This window comes from Struthio camelus, chromosome 6 (assembly GCF_040807025.1).
Source record: "Struthio camelus isolate bStrCam1 chromosome 6, bStrCam1.hap1, whole genome shotgun sequence".
Taxonomy (NCBI): domain Eukaryota; kingdom Metazoa; phylum Chordata; class Aves; order Struthioniformes; family Struthionidae; genus Struthio; species Struthio camelus.
In genome coordinates this window covers 30,958,267-30,974,753 of record NC_090947.1, presented here as the reverse complement: position 1 = coordinate 30,974,753, position 16,487 = coordinate 30,958,267, and the positions used below count along the sequence as shown (strand labels likewise).

Here is a 16,487-nt window from a genome sequence, read left to right as displayed (position 1 = left end):
AAACACGAGTTTGGGGACAGTGACGACTTAGGCAATCTGAATTTAATGTGCTGCTGCACATTTGTTAAGATCCTGGGACTAGGGCCAAATTGGGCAATGTGCAGCTGAGCACCTGGTTGGTGCACTAGGGCTTGCAAAATAGCGTGTGGTCCTTTGGATGATCTTTGCTCACATCTGCTCCTTTTTAACCTTGCATATCTGAGCAGAAGATGACAGCTGTATAAGAGGCTAGTGATTTCATTGCTCTTTAAGCATTTTAACAGTGGCAGAACAAGGTAAATGTGATGCTCTTCTGCCAGTGTAAGGGTCACGCTCCCCATTTTTGGAGTACAGCTGTCTCGCCCAGCACACTCTGCTGAAGAGCTCCCAGGAACACAACCCTGTTGTGGTAACTTTGGGTAAATGCAACTTTCAGTGGCAACTATTTAGTAGGAGGCACATGGGAGGCTCAGGTCTTGTGTGTTACCAAGCTCTCTGCCAGGACACTATAACAGATCAAAAAAAAATGGAAGAATCATATTAGAAATGTGCAGTAGATGCTCAAGTGGTTAATGTAACCTGTAACTGCACTGTGCTGCTGAATGGTACTCATTGTCTTTTATTATTCCTGATAAGTAATTTACTGTTATGAATTTGTCCCAAACAGACCTCTGTCATACAAACAAGCTGTCTTCTTAAAGCTGTACCTCCAAATCCTGATCTTTCTCCCTCTCTCTCTCTCTCTCTCTCTCTCTTTCTCTGTGTCTTTTTTTTTTTTTTTTACTCCTCTAACTGACAGCAGGTTGATAGTGTTTCTTTGGAATATAAAAAAAATGTTTTACCAGCAGAGCTGTTCAGGCACATGAATGTGCCTGACCCTGTATATATACCCTTCTGTACAGATCAGAGTTCCTGTCCAACAAAACACTCAAGACTGTGAAATTGACTGGAATTCACAGATGACACATACTAATTGATTGTTTGCTTCCTTGCACAGAATGTATTTAAATGAAAATTAATTGTATTTATTTGAAATTTCTATAAAGATGTCATTTCAGTTCTCCAAAGAGGTACAAAAAGAAGTGACATGATGTAAATCTAAAAAAAACACAAGGTGATGTTTCCAGTTCAGGAAAGGATAAGTTAAATGAAAACCTCCAAGCAGAGGTATGTGTAAATGCTCACTGGCCCTTTGTAATTAAGTCTCCAGAAGGAGTGTGATTGTACGAGAAAACTAGAGTTGTAAGGGAGGATGTGTTCAGACAAATAGCAGCCCAATTGTTTTGGATGCTGGGGGATAATAGCTATATCGTTGTACTTGAGAAAAGTCTTAACAAGACTTAGCATAGGAAAAAAATCTGCTGACACAACTACTTTTATAGGATAAGATTTATGGCTGCATTGAAAATGCTGGTCATATTCTATAACCGGGTGATAGCGCAAAATGCATCAGCAGGATGAGGTTAAGTTCAGTTAACAGGCTGGGAAACCACGGGGAGAACAGCGATAGGGTATGAGATAGGGTATCTTCTCCTCTTGAGAGTCGAGTTCTTCATCTTTGCAGTTCAGGACTTTGATTTCTCATCTTTTGCTGTCATTGCCCCAGGGAATATGATCTGCTACTGCGTTTTTTGATGACGTTATACATATGGATCTTCTGCTGGATTTTTTCTCTCTTTTTTTTTTCTCCTTCTCCCATCACCTCCTTTGTCTTCTTATGAACACATTACAGAGAACTACTTAAGGTCTGATCCAGAGAGGCATTGACCAGTAGCGTTGGTAACCACCTGCGTCAAACAAATACCCAAACAATTGCTTACCAAGAGGCAGGGGTAGATTCATAACAGGGACAAAGCTGTCTAGCGGGGCAATCTTCTTGAAGGTTCTCGCTCACGTTTGTCCCTTGGGTCGTACCTCTGCCAGGCATACGGGGAAGGAGATGAGATTGCTGCAAACTTCCTGAAGCCAGCTGGACATGACCAGCCAGAGAGATGTCCCTTCCTGCCACCTGCAGGGAGTTAAAGCTTCTTTCCTGGATGCAGGGGTGAAAGCAGGAGTGAAACTGCCTGTCGTCTTCCCTTATTAAATTGCAAGTGTTGCTAGAGCATATTTTTATATTTTGGAGCAACTTTGCCTGGTAACTGCTCGCTGTTTCCAAAAGCACTAGGAGGACCATCTTCGAAAGAGTAAACAGATATCCTCTCTGCTGCCTGGAGCTCATAAGGAGGCAGTGCAGAATGAAAACACATGTTGTATTTTAATTTCTTATTCCTACCGTTTTTCTGAAACTTCTAAAATTTCTTATCTTTGATCTCTTGCTGCAAGTGTATTATGGACATACATGGACTATACACAAACAGCAAGTTAAAAAAAAATCAGATTTTCTGGAGCAACTGTATTAGACTTGTGCTGGATCTTGCAAAGTTTAATGGAAAGCTAGGGATGTGTTGTCATGCAAACTGCCACTAATCACTTTCGGATGTTACTGTTAGCATTTTTTGATGTATTCCCATTTCATTCAGGGTTCTTTTCTAGCCAGTGCCCTCCTAACTGATAGAGTTATGCTAGAGAAGCAGCATTTTTCAGGGTTTCCATTGTGTTATTTCCTTTTCGTTCTGTATAAATATCAGTGCTGGAGCAGTTCTCAAAATTGCATGTTGTGCCATGGGTTAGTAGGGAGCTGAGAATTAGGAGTGAAGTGTGAACTCGGAAGGTTTGAGGGTTTAGATCAGTTGGGGTAAGGATCTAACAAACACGGACTGCTTTTATGACAAGGCAGAATCAGTGCTCTCTTACAATATCTTTATTTTGGGGAGTTAGAAAATCAACTTTAATTGCAAAATGCATTGGAGAACAAAGACTACATTAACTTTTTTACAGGCTATCTCCTAATTCCTGCCTGTGTTAAAATGAAACTATTTGTATGGTATACTTGCAATTTACTTTAAGCAAATTGAAGTATTTAATGTAGCTAGCTGAAATTCATAAGAACTAATGTATGAATTAAATTCCCTTTATAGAAACTGGCAGTCAAGTTAATAGAGAGAAAGCAGCAATTCTGAGGGAGGTGATTCTGAGCACTTAAATCAGAAGTTAAAAACAGTTAAAGCAGATGGTGTGAATACTTTTCTCATGATATTTTCTAAAGTAGCTGCTGTTTCCTGTATAAATCTAAACAGCATTTTATAATTCTGACATCACAAATGATAAATTAGTCTTCATTTATTCTGGAATGAATATTTTCCAGAGCTGAATTTCTTACGAATTCCTATTTCGTTCTGATTTGAAATCGAATCAGTCTTAAAGTGTCAGAATTTCCCATCAAATGTAAATTTTGAACTATCTCTGCTCTGCAAATTTATAAGTCTTCCACCAAGCTTCTACAACGGTCATTCTGACATCTAGAAGTCATCATCAATAGTTTACATAGTTAAAAATCATTAATAGATCTTTTATGTTCTGAGCTTGAAATAATTTTTAATTGCAAACCTTTTTAAAGCTTGATCTGTTTAAAAAGAAATCCTGTGTGGGTTTTTTTGTTTGTTTGTTTGTTTTAGTTAGAGGAACAAATGGGAGTACTATTAAAACCCAGAAGAGTGGAAGAACTCTCAAGGGAGCCTAAGTGACTAAGTCTCTAGCTTTAATCGTAATGCAGTTGCTGACCTGGAAATCTTGATTTTTTTGCATATGGCCCTTTCACTTGTTTTTCAAAAGAAAATGAAAAACTGATTGCTTTGGATTATCGTTAAAACATGTGAGGTGCAAACAAAGATGGTCTATGTTCTTTCTTCTTTGTAACTATGAAGATATTCTTTTCTTTATGTATTTATCCCAGTAATTATATAGTTTAGCAAACCATTGTTCAGATTATTCTTCTTACTATGATGCTCTTTATTTTTAATAACTTTTTAATAACAGGTAATACCAAGTGACAGATTTACCATTTATGAGCAGATATTTTATCCATGATTTTTGCCAAATTGCATTTGGATAGAAATTGGAATTAAATTAATATATGCCACTCACATGTTTAACACAATGTGTTAGTTAAACATAGCTGACACTACCTGAAATGTACTGGTTATGTATGAGGAAAAAAGAAAGTTTATTAAAAATATATTTTGCTTAAAACGCTGCTTTATTAAGCAACATGAATACTACAATCTACTGTTACCAAAATAACTATTAATTGCAATTAGAGAGTTGACGACTTGTTTTCCATCCCAGTGATAAGGTTTCAGAAGCTGTCCAAAAGGGAAAATGTGTTTCTAATAGGATTTTCCAATTTGTGTAATCAGGTGCCTGTTTCCCATGAAATCTCATCACAAGCTTTTTGAACTGATATTTGATGGTCCCAGCCAGCCCAGTTAGTTAGAATGTGGAAGCCTGGTTGATAAAAGTCCATCACAAACACGTAGCTAGCCCTAGGAGGTTAGATGATGCTTGTTTGGATGCAGGGATGGATGCAGGCATGGCTGATGTGTAAAAATGGCTCAAAAGACACTTCTGAAGCTGCAAAAAGTAGAGCGAGAAACTGCACTATTCAAAGTAATGAGTAATTTCCCGGGTGCATTTAGGACAGAAATAGTGAACTTGGTGAGGGATGCTCTGGAGATGTCGATATGATGGGAAATGTCTGGTATGTTTTAGGAAGTAGAGTGAGTAGAAATCTCTTGCTTGAGAAAGAGAAGGAAAAGCATGGAAGAGTTAAAGGTTTTATCCTAGTGTTCTGTGTTCCTCAAAGAGAGGAAAGGAGCAGAAACGGACGAAATGTGGTTTGGCCCCAAGGTTGCATCTTGTGAGAACACCTGACTCCAACTGCTATTGAAAGGCTGCTAAGATGTTACGGTCCCTCTCCTGATGCTGCCCCTTCTCTTCATTTTTCCCTCTTCTTTCGCCCCAGAATCAGATATAGCAGACTTCAATGGCAGAAGTTCCCTCCTGTACAGGTTCAATCAGAAACTTATGAGCACATTCAAAGATGTGGTTTCTTTGAAGTTCAAGAGTATGCAAGGGGATGGAGTCTTATTCCATGGAGAAGGACAGCGTGGAGACTACATTACCCTGGAACTGCAGAAAGGGAAACTCTCCTTGCGCATCAGCCTGGGTAAGTGCAATTAGGACTCAAGTATTCCTGTAATAAAGATTGCATTAAATTGCTTTTATGCATCTATTGTTTCTATTAAGATATAGCTATAATCATCAGCTGAGAACAGCAAAACCTGCTCTGTTACTCATGGAGCTCATATCTGAAATAGTGAAGTTGGAGAAGGTGGGACGGAGGGTAAAAGAGAATTCGCTTAACTGGCTTTTTATGCAGGACCATGATAGTGTAGATAAGAATAGACCTTAGCTCTTCTAACTAGAGCTGATCAAGGCTGAGTTGTTTGATGACTACTTTTGAAATTTTGACCTTTACTTGCTCATGCTTTCAAACAGTAATTGGAAAAAAAAAAAAAAAAAAGCTCTTTTTCTTCCTCTTCCCCCTCTTTTTAAGAATATCGTTCTCTAGAAGTTTGGTGTGGGGTTCAAAATGTTTGTTTTTCAGTTGTGTTGCATTCTTTCCCTCTGTGATCAGATTAGAACAGAGAATACAGAAATAATTGAAATTCCTGGTGAGTACATGGAAACACTTCTACAATAGCAGGAACTATGTCTACAAGTATCTGAAGGGGGGGGGGGGGGTGTCGAGAGGATGAGGCCAGTCTCTTCTCCGTGGTGCCAAGTGACAGGACAAGAGGCAATGGGCAGAAACTGAAGCGCAGGAAGTTCCGTCTGAACATGAGGAAAAACTTCTTGACCGTGAGGGTGACAGAGCACTGGAACAGGTTGCTCAGAGAGGTTGTAGAGTCTCCTTCGCTGGAGATATTCAAAACCCACCTGGACGCGATCCTGGGAAATGCGCTCTAGAGGACCCTGCCTGAGCAGGAGGATGGGACTAGATGATCTCCAGAGGTCCCTTCCAACCTCAACCATTCTGCGATTATAGCAGGAGTTATCATACTAAGTCCCCTAGCCCTATTGCAAAATTGTCACTAGCTTCATCTCTGGGTGAGCCGTGGTATTTGATCTCAGCAGTCCCTGCTGACTCAGGTTTCTCATACTGAGAGGTTTGGGTTGAGCAGAAGTTTCCATGCCAGCATTGTTGTACCTCAGTCATGATGGGAGCTGCAGTTTGCCCTGTTTGGGAACTGAACTTGGTTTGAAAGCCCCAATTGTCCATCCAGTGTAACAGCATGGAAAGCTGAAATAAAACCCCTCCCTATGATAACTGTGGGGATGGGGCAAGGAAGGGAGGGAGTTAAGACTCAAATTTGTCACAACCACTCAGTCATAATAATGCTGATGGATAAAGTAGTCTGAGCTGTTGGTGGTTCCAAAATGGGAGATGTAACATATAGTATTAACAGAGGTTGATCTCAAACTAGTAATTCCAGGACATTTTAGAAAATTCGTCTTGTGCAGATAAAGCAGGCAATGATGTAGTATCTATTTCAGTCCCCTGTTTATGAAAAGTTAGAATTAGAAGAAATCATAAACTAGTGGGAGTAAACCGTAGGCATTAAAACAGCGTATGTAAATAATTCCTTCTACGTTTTTCCCCTTGTGCTTAGTTTTACTTGTTTTGAATGTCAGTAACAATTTTCCACAGCTCTCTGGGATTTTATTTTTACATAAGCTCATTAATTGTTTAGTCTCCGACTAATCTTTTCTTTCTTTTTATTTATTTATTTAGCTAGTTAATCAAAGAGAATAAATGATAATGCACCATTTTTCTTGTTTGTTATTTGGAAGTTACTTGGACCAAATAGCCGTTACATCTGGAACCTCTAAGTGTAGGAGTCTATTGATTTGTCCTTCTGTTCCAGAAATTTAACTCTAGGATAAGAATATGATATCATACATATATAATATTTCTTCTTCCAGGGGACCTACTTAGTTTGAGATATGAGATTGTCCTCTCAGCAATAGCCCAGAGTTTACAGATTTTAGCCATTTTGAATCCTCTATCTGCATGCATGTGTCATGGACAAGGGTTCTGGTGTGTGAGTTTCGGTCTTGAATGTGTTTGCAGCTTGTTTGACTGTTTTGGTATGAGTCTTTTCCGTTCACCTGGGAAATAAAAAAGGACATGCGCTCCCTTTAAATGAGATGCTCTGAAGTGTTCAGACATGCACCCAGCTAGAAAACAGAAGAGTGCTTGAAATCACTGGAGTTAGGACCTGAATATTTCTACGACTCTTGATCTAAACTGTTAGAGATCGAGGCTGGGTTTAAGAATCTTTTTCAGCTGAATAAAACACTTATACTCATGTTGCTTCATCGCTTTGCTGTTTTCTCTGAAAAAGGTCAGGTGCAATTTTCTTGTTAAAACACAGAAAGCGTGCAGTTGCAACTGAAGTGTCAGGAGTGATCTGTTACATGAATAGAGAGCAGGCTTTGGTGCAATCCAAAGGGAGCTCTTAAAACATTAGGGCTTCGAATGCGCAGCAGGATGAAGGGCACAGGCAATGTGACAATTCCCTGGGTGCTGCAGTGTGTGGGTGCAGCATTGGGAAAATCTCCTCCTAGTTTTTCACAAGGATTTTGCAGGGGGGCAGGGGGAGAGGAGGGAGTGTATGTGTATTTATGTATATGTATATGTGTGTATATATACATAAACATGTGAATAAGAGGCCCAAAAAATCTAAGACAGGCTTCAGATAAGGGCCTGGAGGTAACTCTGATGTCCTCTGCTTGTCTCTGCCCCTCCAGGGGATTCCAACCTACATTTCAGCAACAGCCACACGTCCGTCACCCTGGGCAGCCTCCTGGACGATCAGCACTGGCACTCGGTTCTCATCGAGCGCTTCAACAAGCAAGTGAACTTCACAGTGGACAAGCACACCCAGCATTTCCGAACAAAGGGGGATTCAGATCACTTGGATATTGATTATGAGGTGTGTGAAGCCTTGTAGGTTCTAACCTGGGAGACGAGAACAGCCAGTCTGTGGGCAAATACACGCTGGATCACACTTACCACTTCAAAGTATGTCAGGCTTTGAGCTAAACTTAGTCTAAAAGGGACAGCCTTGGTGGAGGCCGAGGAGTCTAGCCAAATATGTAGGGACAAAGCTTGCTCATCTGCACCGAGACGTGCTGTGGCGTCTTCTCCAATGTGATTTTATGGAGGTATTGTGCACTGTGCACGCACCTGACTGACAGGGCCAGAGGGTCGCAGTTTGGAGTTGTGCCTATCTGGGAGGCACCTGCTCAGATCACAGCTCTCCATACAGAGATGGTGAGCATGGAGAGAGCACCCTCTTCCCCTGGGGCAGGGGACCCTGAGCAGGGTGTTCAGGCAGCAGACTCTGACCTGGGTCACTTCACAGCATCCCGCCTGCCTGCAAAACCTGAGCCTGATGTGCTCCCCTGTAATGAGGCTAAGGTACGGCAGAGTGTGGTTTTTATCACTCCACTATTCAGTGCTTATGGCCTGTAGTTGCAGGAAAATACCTTAAAACACCTCAGAAACCTTTATATCATTTTATCTGTATGCAGAGCAGTTCCTCACCTGTTCCCCTCACCGGCACGCAGACGCTTGCTTATTACCCATGTTCCTTTTTGTCGTGACGCGCTTGCTGACCAAGTCTTGCTAGCCTGCAAAGCACAGGGTCGCGTCTGCACAGTCAGAGCCATCACCCTGTTTGGATGTGTTGAGCTGGCATGGTTCATTGCTCAGAGATCAAAAGTTTCCTCTCTGCGCTTTGGATTCATTTCTTTAGAAAAGATCAATTCCCAGCGCAGCTGAGGGACACAAGCAGACAGCTCGGCAGCGGCAGTCCTGCACGTGCAGGTGCTAGTCTCCGCTGTGCCGATGCTCCAGCCGCATTTCAGGAGTGCGCTTATCCCTTCTTTGCGTATCACGCAGCAGCAAGGAGAAAGCGATGCCTCTCCCTTGGCCCTTTTTAAAATTCTTCTGTACCAAATCATGAAAACATTTAATAGGGGACGTAGGAGACATATCCTAACCATTACAGCAGTGAGATCCTAGAACAGCTTCTGATGGAGCTAGCCAAAGCTGTAACTGCTTTTCAGGTGGAGCTGAGAAAAGCCAGATGATTCAGTCAACACTTCTCCTAATTTCAAAGTATTGAGATTGCTTGCTTCTTGGTATATTCTTGATGTTGAATGCTAATTTGTGTTACGGAAAATTCAGGCTCCGTTGTGATTTACAGAAGTTTTTTCCAGCTATTGCAAGGCAGGGCACACCGTGGAGAAGATCTTCAGCTGGTGTAAATCAGCTTGTCACCACTGACCTCTGTGGTGCTCTGTTTCATACAGTGTGTTCTCCATTTGCACTGAAATGACGCTTGTCTTTCAACCACGCATTAAGGCAGCACAGTCTACTGAAAGTTTATCTCAGCACACTTTGGGTATTAAAGGCCTTGCTGAGGATAGTAAAACTGTTAGTCTGGTAATTAAAGTTATTACCAATCACAAAGGAAACTGTTTTCTCAATACTGCAGTACTATAATTGATATTGATTTTTCTTCTGATTTTGAAACCCGGTACAGAGTCCCTAAGCAGGAAATGTAAAAGAATAGAACATGAAAGGAAGAAAGTCTGATGATTTAGGAAAGAACTAATGATTTTCACTGGAAAAAAAAACTCTGCTACTACATAAGCCCTCATGCCAATAACAAACCTGCAAACTAAGTGTAAAGTGGAAATCTATTTTACTCTTTATTTCTGTGAAATGATCAGTTAATATAGCTGAGGCACAAATTCATTAAGAACTTGTTTTCAAAGAAGTGCTTTCAAGGTTATCTAGGGAGGCTTTATTTGCCTATGTATACTGGCTTGTTAGGCAGAGTGGGAGGAAAAATAACCCCTAAATTTTCCGTTATTTCCATAACGAGCGTTAGGAATAGTGACTGAATAATAATGCTGACCAGCTTCCAGCAGCCTTTAGCGCGTCCACGGTGTCCCACAGCACTGAGTGTCCCTGCTGCAGTGAACGCAGCAGGACTGCAGGGCAGCTCGCAAGGCACTGGTAAGCTGTGACAGCTGCACCATCCTTGCAGGTATTATATCACTCATGATGCTGCTGGCTGTAATGGGAAAATGGGAAACAAAACAAAACAGAGCAAAAACCTGGTGGTACCACCAATAAAACTTTGCCGAAAGCACTAGTGAAGGTAATTAGAAATGAGCTGTGTCATCTGGAAGAAGAAAATAGCGTTACTGGAAGTTTTTTCTCTGTTTTTCCTCAGGAGCCTAAAGTATTTGTGCTCCAAGGATTTTGGAAGCTTTATTTTCCTAGACACTTAAAGTCCTCTGTAAACTTTCTGTCCTTCATTTAAGCGGCGGGTTATAATCTGCACAGTACTAATGTATACCAGTGCTTAGACGACAGCACAGCGGAAGTTTTGTTAAAACGTGTAACCTGCAATATTTTTCTGTTACACTGCTCAGTCTCAAATACAACGTGCAAGTATTGTAAATACCAAATGACAGTGAAATTTAAGGCAAAACAATTGCAAGGTGCCGACGGGGTATGTTGCGTGTGTGACGCTACCCTCCACTGGTTAAAATCAGAACTGTTCAGATATCTGTCAGGCACCCTGGCTCCGTGGAAGGAGGTGACCACAGCTCGCAGGTAACCAGCGCTCCATGGTCAGAAAGTTTATTCCTTCCACTGCCCTGTGCCTCCCAGCTGCCATGATTTTTGCAGCTTGGTGGCAGCATCCGAGTCGGAGAGGGGGGCCGTGGGCTGGAGACCATTTGAGTGGTAGGTGATGCTTTTGGTGTTCTTGGGCAGGGGGGCTTGTAACAGCAGGTTATTGAAAGGGTGTGGGTATTTTTGTGTGTCATGGCACATAAAAGCCATTTCCAAACGAGCAAGCCATCTGCAGCAGCAGCGTCTCGCAAACTACTGAAACGCTGTACTATACAGCCTGTAATTCTCCCGCTGGGCACCCGGCCTCGCTCCGTGCTCCAAGGTGAGGCTGTTCACGTGGTTTTGGTTTTTAGCTATTATTGGGGCTGGCTGTGTGGAGCGGGGCTCTGCTCCTTCCTTCCCTTTGGGAAGGGATGGGAAACTTTTTGGGCTGGAAACTAAATGCTGTCTTTGTTCTTTCCAAAAGCTCAGCTTCGGAGGGATTCCAGTCCCAGGGAAACCAGGAACCTTTCAGAGGAAAAACTTCCATGGGTGCATTGAGAACCTTTATTATAATGGAGTCAATATAATTGACCTGGCAAAAAGGCGCAAACCTCAGATCTATACAGTGGTAAGAGACACTAATGTGTGCTTTCGTTCTTTACTGCCGTGCTGTTGGTGCTGCCGGTTACACTGAATGAGCAGAGTTCAGATTTAGAGATGGACGTAACTGGCTTGTTATGATAGTGCTGAGGCTAAAATCAGCCAAAGCTGACTGCAGTGGTGACAGTTATTGAAAGATACATGCATAAATTCATAGATTTCTTTGACTTTATAAGTATATTAGAATCTGTTTGGAGAAACTTTTTAATTCCTTTTCCAAGCTGAAAGTGGGTGGTTCTGATGGCATGATAGAGGTCATAGGGACTTTTTTTCTGATTCACTCAGATAAATTCTTATTTTCTGAGCCTTTCCCGTCGTTATTCACGAGTGCTGTAGTAGCAAACTTTTATTCTGCTATTTGAGTGGGCGTTATAGCAAAGAATAAAAGTTTCTCTTACTATCTATCAGAAGTGTTTTCCTTTGTGCCAGCCTCTTCTATTAGAGAACTGGCTGTTCTGAGAATCACTGACCTGGTTCTAGTGTCTCTAAATGTGGGACAGTAGAGATGAAGCAAAAGGAATTACAGTTTTATCTCTCCTGCTAATATAAAACATGCAAGTAACTTTGTACCTAATAATGTGGAAAATTACAAATATATTTGGATGTGGCGGGACCAAAATAAAGAAATTTTATTTCACAGGAAGAAGGAACAGTACGCTGCCATGTAGCATTAACAAATTTAAAAAAATCAGCTGTTTGTTAATTTGTGCCTCACTCCTGCACCATATTTTGGAGAACTTTGGTCTTTGGAGAACATGCAGACAAAACTGCTTGGAGGTTTCACGGCACCTTCTAGTTTGTGGCAAGGTGTATGAACAGATTGAAGGTACAGCAAAGCAAGCCTGATGTCCCTTCCTCACTTTCCCTGCCTTGGGCTGAATACACAGGGAAATGGAAAATGGAAGGTTGTGTGTGAAAAGTCCTGTACTGTGTTGCTGGCAGACAAGACTGGCTCCAGGATGCTTCACCTATCCTGGGACTGAGAGACTTTGCTTTAATAACCTCAAGTTTGATTGCTTTGACTCAGGACTCTAAGGCACAAATCTTATGAACTGTGTTAAATTACTCTTCCCCTCTGCTTGCTTTCTAGGGGGAGGAAAGAGCCCTTGCCTGCTTCTTAGGTCATTAAATAGCAGGTTGTTTTGCCAGCTGGGCCGGTGTGAAGGCCTTCCTGATGGGGAAAAGAAAAACTTTGCAATATGCTTTTTCTTTGTCAGATACCATCTGGGTGTAATGCAGCCCTGAGCAATGAAACCCTGTTATCACTATATTTCATGCAGCCATTAACTGTGCTAGATCAGAGCTCTGCAAATCCTACTCTTTAGGTCAATTTAAGGTAAATGGGGTGTGCCCCTCTCCTTCAGACTGCCTCACAGGAGTGATGGTTTTAAAGAAATAGTTTTCAAACGCTGGCTGCTGTAGTGCATTTCGCAAGACTTGCAAGCTGTTGTGTGCTGTAGTGTGGAGTGACACTGTGTGCATACAAAGTGCAAGGACAGGTTGCCACACTCACAGTGCCCCATAGTCTTGGGTGAATGCCCTTCTGTAGAAACAGCTGCTGTATTTCTGACATCTTCCGATGTTCTTTCTGTCAGCCCTATTTATCTCTTCCATTTATCTACTTGCAGGTATTTCCAGCCCTCGCAGGTTGATCTGCCTCTCCCTTCTTTTCTGCTCATCCCCACCCTTTAACAAATTACTCATTCGAATTAAAATGACTGGTTCTTGCTAGATGTAGTTCTTGGCCTGCCAGACTTCTGCTGCGCTGAATACTTGTACTCCAAGTTCGTTGAGGTTTTCAAGTAACAACCATATCCCCAGGGAGACGCAAGCTTACCTGCTTTGTGCTTCTGTAGCCTGGAGTGAAAAAGTAATGAAAACATTACACATTCTTTAGCCTGGAGTGACAATGTAACGAGACAGCACCTAAGTAGAATTAAATATCTCAGAGACTGAGAATCTCTTCTTCTAATGACCTGTTGTGTACTTATCCTCCCTCCCCCTCAACTGAACATCACTAGAGAAGGTCCTGCATGGTGAGTCCCCAAAATATCTTTGTCTCCTAACAAAAGATATCTAAAGCCAAACTGGCCAGTTCTGAATTAGAAGCTCATTAGCACTCAGGAACATTAGTGTTTGCCTCCAAAATGGAGGCAGACTTCAATACTCAGCCTCTGATTCATTCTCTGCTCCCTTCTGAACGCTGGCACAGTCAAGGAGCCAAATTTGTGAGTTTTCCTACCCAGCAAGCTCTTCATTTTATTACTGTTGACATCTTTCACATATGCAGAATAGGGATGGATCCATTTCAGAGGTATAGATTTCCTCTTCTGCAGAAGTTCCTCCTCCGTACAAATAACGGTCCCAAATCAGTGGCATTTAAAGAGAAAGAAACTGCAGCTTGTCAAATAGGGAGTATTGTACTCTATATGGTACTCTTGGGTGGTGGATGTGATTATCATTCCTCCTGTTATTTTCTATAACTCATTTGCAGTTGTCAGACTTGCAATAAATCCCCTTGAGAAAATATCTCAAGATAATAAGGCCGCCTGTCTCTTTTGAACTGAAATTTGCCTTCAAATTTTCCTTTCTTGCATTGCCCAATATTTAACTCCTCTAAATGGTAGCCTATTGGACAGGCTATCTGTCATCTCTCTGGGATTTCTTTTGTCCCTGATGGCATGTTTTTTTCCCTTCCCTAAGTCCTTGAGTGTGGCAAAATGATAAAGCCTCTTTTATTTGCTCTCCTAAGTGATGACTGGTTTTAACTGCAAGAGATTTAAGAAGTCAAATTTCTGTAATTACTATATTATCATGGTCCTAGGGCTGGACCCTTGAGGAACCTCTACAAGTGCTTTAAAGTAATAATTTAAAGGACTGTTCTACTGTTAGCTGTGTTTAGGTTCTCAGTGCAAAGGAAGCACAGACTGCCCAGCACGAGGAATTCTGTACAGTTGCTTGCTCTTCCTGGATGAGTAGGTAGGGTTGCAAAAAGACGCTAGCAGGAGCCAAGTTTAAGTATATGGAAACGACCTCTGACTGAGGGAGTAGCTAAGTGGAAAATAGAGGCTCAGAGATCACTAGCAGGAAATGTGAGGTATGTCTGTGCAGTCCTTATAGTTTTTTCAGACATCTAATTATAGGCAGTGGCAGGAGCAAGATGGACCTTACGTCTATCCTTGGCTGTTTTTATGTGAAGGTATAGGACTGGCTTGAAGACCACCTTCACTGCAGTGCCCAGTGCCATGCTGTTGTGGGCAGAAGGCTGTAGGGAGCTCATAGTTTACAAGTGATATAATGGAAAGCAGGTGAATTTAAGGAGCTGCAACTATTTCCCTGTCTCTACCAACCCAGAAGGAGGTGGATATGCCAGAGTATCCTGGCCACCAGGGTTGACCTACAGTTGGTTTCAGACTGAATCTTCAGAAACTACTTTAATGTGAAGACCTTGGCCAGTGTTTAAATCTTTTTCTGCTTCAGTGATTTGTAATGTGAAAATAAGAAGTTTCCTATCTGACGAAAGGAAACGAAGAAATCATGAAAGGATGCAGTGTTTGATCTTCTCTGTACCCTGCCATATGCATGCATTGAAATGGAGGGAAACTCTACCTCCCTTTCCCTTTCATTACCTTTGTCTAATAAGAACTGGAGTTGTATTTTTAAATAGCAGAGCAAACAGTGCACTGATCTGAGAGGAGTGCAGGATATTTGTAAGGCAGAAGCTGTCAAGTCTCAAACATACTTGAATTTCTACGTCAGCCTGCTGTGTTGAATTTGGGAGTGACAATTCAGCACAGCAAGGGATGTGGTGACATGTAAATGCATCACTGTAGTGCCTCGGGGAAATAACCGATTGCCAGTATCAAAGAGCAAAGAAAGATACCTAGTGACAGAAGAATGTAAACTAATAATTCATTCCCTTTATAGCAAATCCAAACATGCTATTTTATTAAGCTGATTTGAGATACCTTCATCTTGAGAAAAATTTGCTTGTCTACACACGTCTCGTTCTACCAAAGTGCTATTGTAAGTTTTGATATATCTGTGAATATCAGGCTAGCAATTTGTGAAGGTCTGCACTAGAGTCTGAAGAACCACGAGTTAGATATATAAAACTAAAACATTTTTTTTTAAATAAATTGAAGGGCAGCTATTTTTTGTAGCCCTTGAGAGACAATCAAGCTGGAACCTCCAAAACCATGCCCACAGGTTTTTTTTTGTTTTGTTTTGTTTTTCGGAATGAAAAGTGCGCCCTTATGAGACTGTAAGAGTCCTAGAGGAAAAATGTGGAAACTATTTGGTGACATTTTTTGCAACTTCTTATATGCATAAGCTGAATTTATTTAAAAAAAAAAGATTTTATCTAATTATCTAATAAAAGTATTAGTCATACATAGATGTTAAAAAGAGAGCAACTGAATTTGCTGTTCTTTTGAAAAGGTGGTTGAATTCAGATTTCAGAAATATTTGGTTCCTGTAAAAATAGCTTTTTTCCTTTCTCTGATCTTCTAGTCTGCTCTCGAGGTCTTCAGATAAGTCTCCTTTACATCATACCTGTGGTATAGAAAAGAAAGACAGTTTATAGAAATAGCATTCATGTTAAGGTACCATTTTGTTGTTGCTAAATGGTGTAGGATTGTTTTGAAAGAAACTAGAAACTGAATATATGTCACCTCTGCCAAACTCTTGAAAAGGTCCATTTGAATGACAGTTTTCCTATTGATTTCAGGTGGCTTTGACTTCCAGTCTCTAAATATTTAGTCCAGAATCCAGCTGCAATAATAAACTCACCTTTTCTTGATATAAAAGTATTTTGTGGCAGGATTTTGATAGTCGTGATGACCACAAGTGAAGCAAATCTTTCAGGCAAAAAGACTGTAAATTTTGTTAGAATAGTTGATATAACTCAGAAAAGCTGATAAGTTCCTGAACAAACAAGGCCTTTTTGAGAGTCATCAGCCTTCAGCAAATTACAGATTAGAAACAATTGTCCACAGTTTAATTTATTACATTATCTAGGTAGTCAAATTGAGTGAATAGGGTGGTTAGTACCCGCTGAGCAGAGGAGGATGTTTCGAGGAGGGAGGTGATAAGGCTGTTAGTCCCTGTGGGAAGCAAGAGAGATGGCTAATTATTGTCATATGAGTTAGCAGAGAATAAAAATAATGGGGAAGAATGTAATTTGCTATAAAGCCAAGGTTTA

General features: G+C 41.2%; 1 protein-coding gene across 1 annotated transcript in view; it reads left to right on the top strand.

Annotated features, from left to right (window-relative positions):
* Positions 1 to 16,487, top strand: part of CNTNAP5 (contactin associated protein family member 5) — a 294,025-nt gene that overhangs the window by 134,530 nt on the left and 143,008 nt on the right. The window contains exons 5-7 of the mRNA XM_068948985.1: positions 4,883 to 5,086; positions 7,735 to 7,919; positions 11,109 to 11,252. Of these exons, the coding sequence (XP_068805086.1) occupies positions 4,883 to 5,086; positions 7,735 to 7,919; positions 11,109 to 11,252 (533 nt within the window). The remainder of the gene's footprint in view (positions 1 to 4,882; positions 5,087 to 7,734; positions 7,920 to 11,108; positions 11,253 to 16,487) is intronic.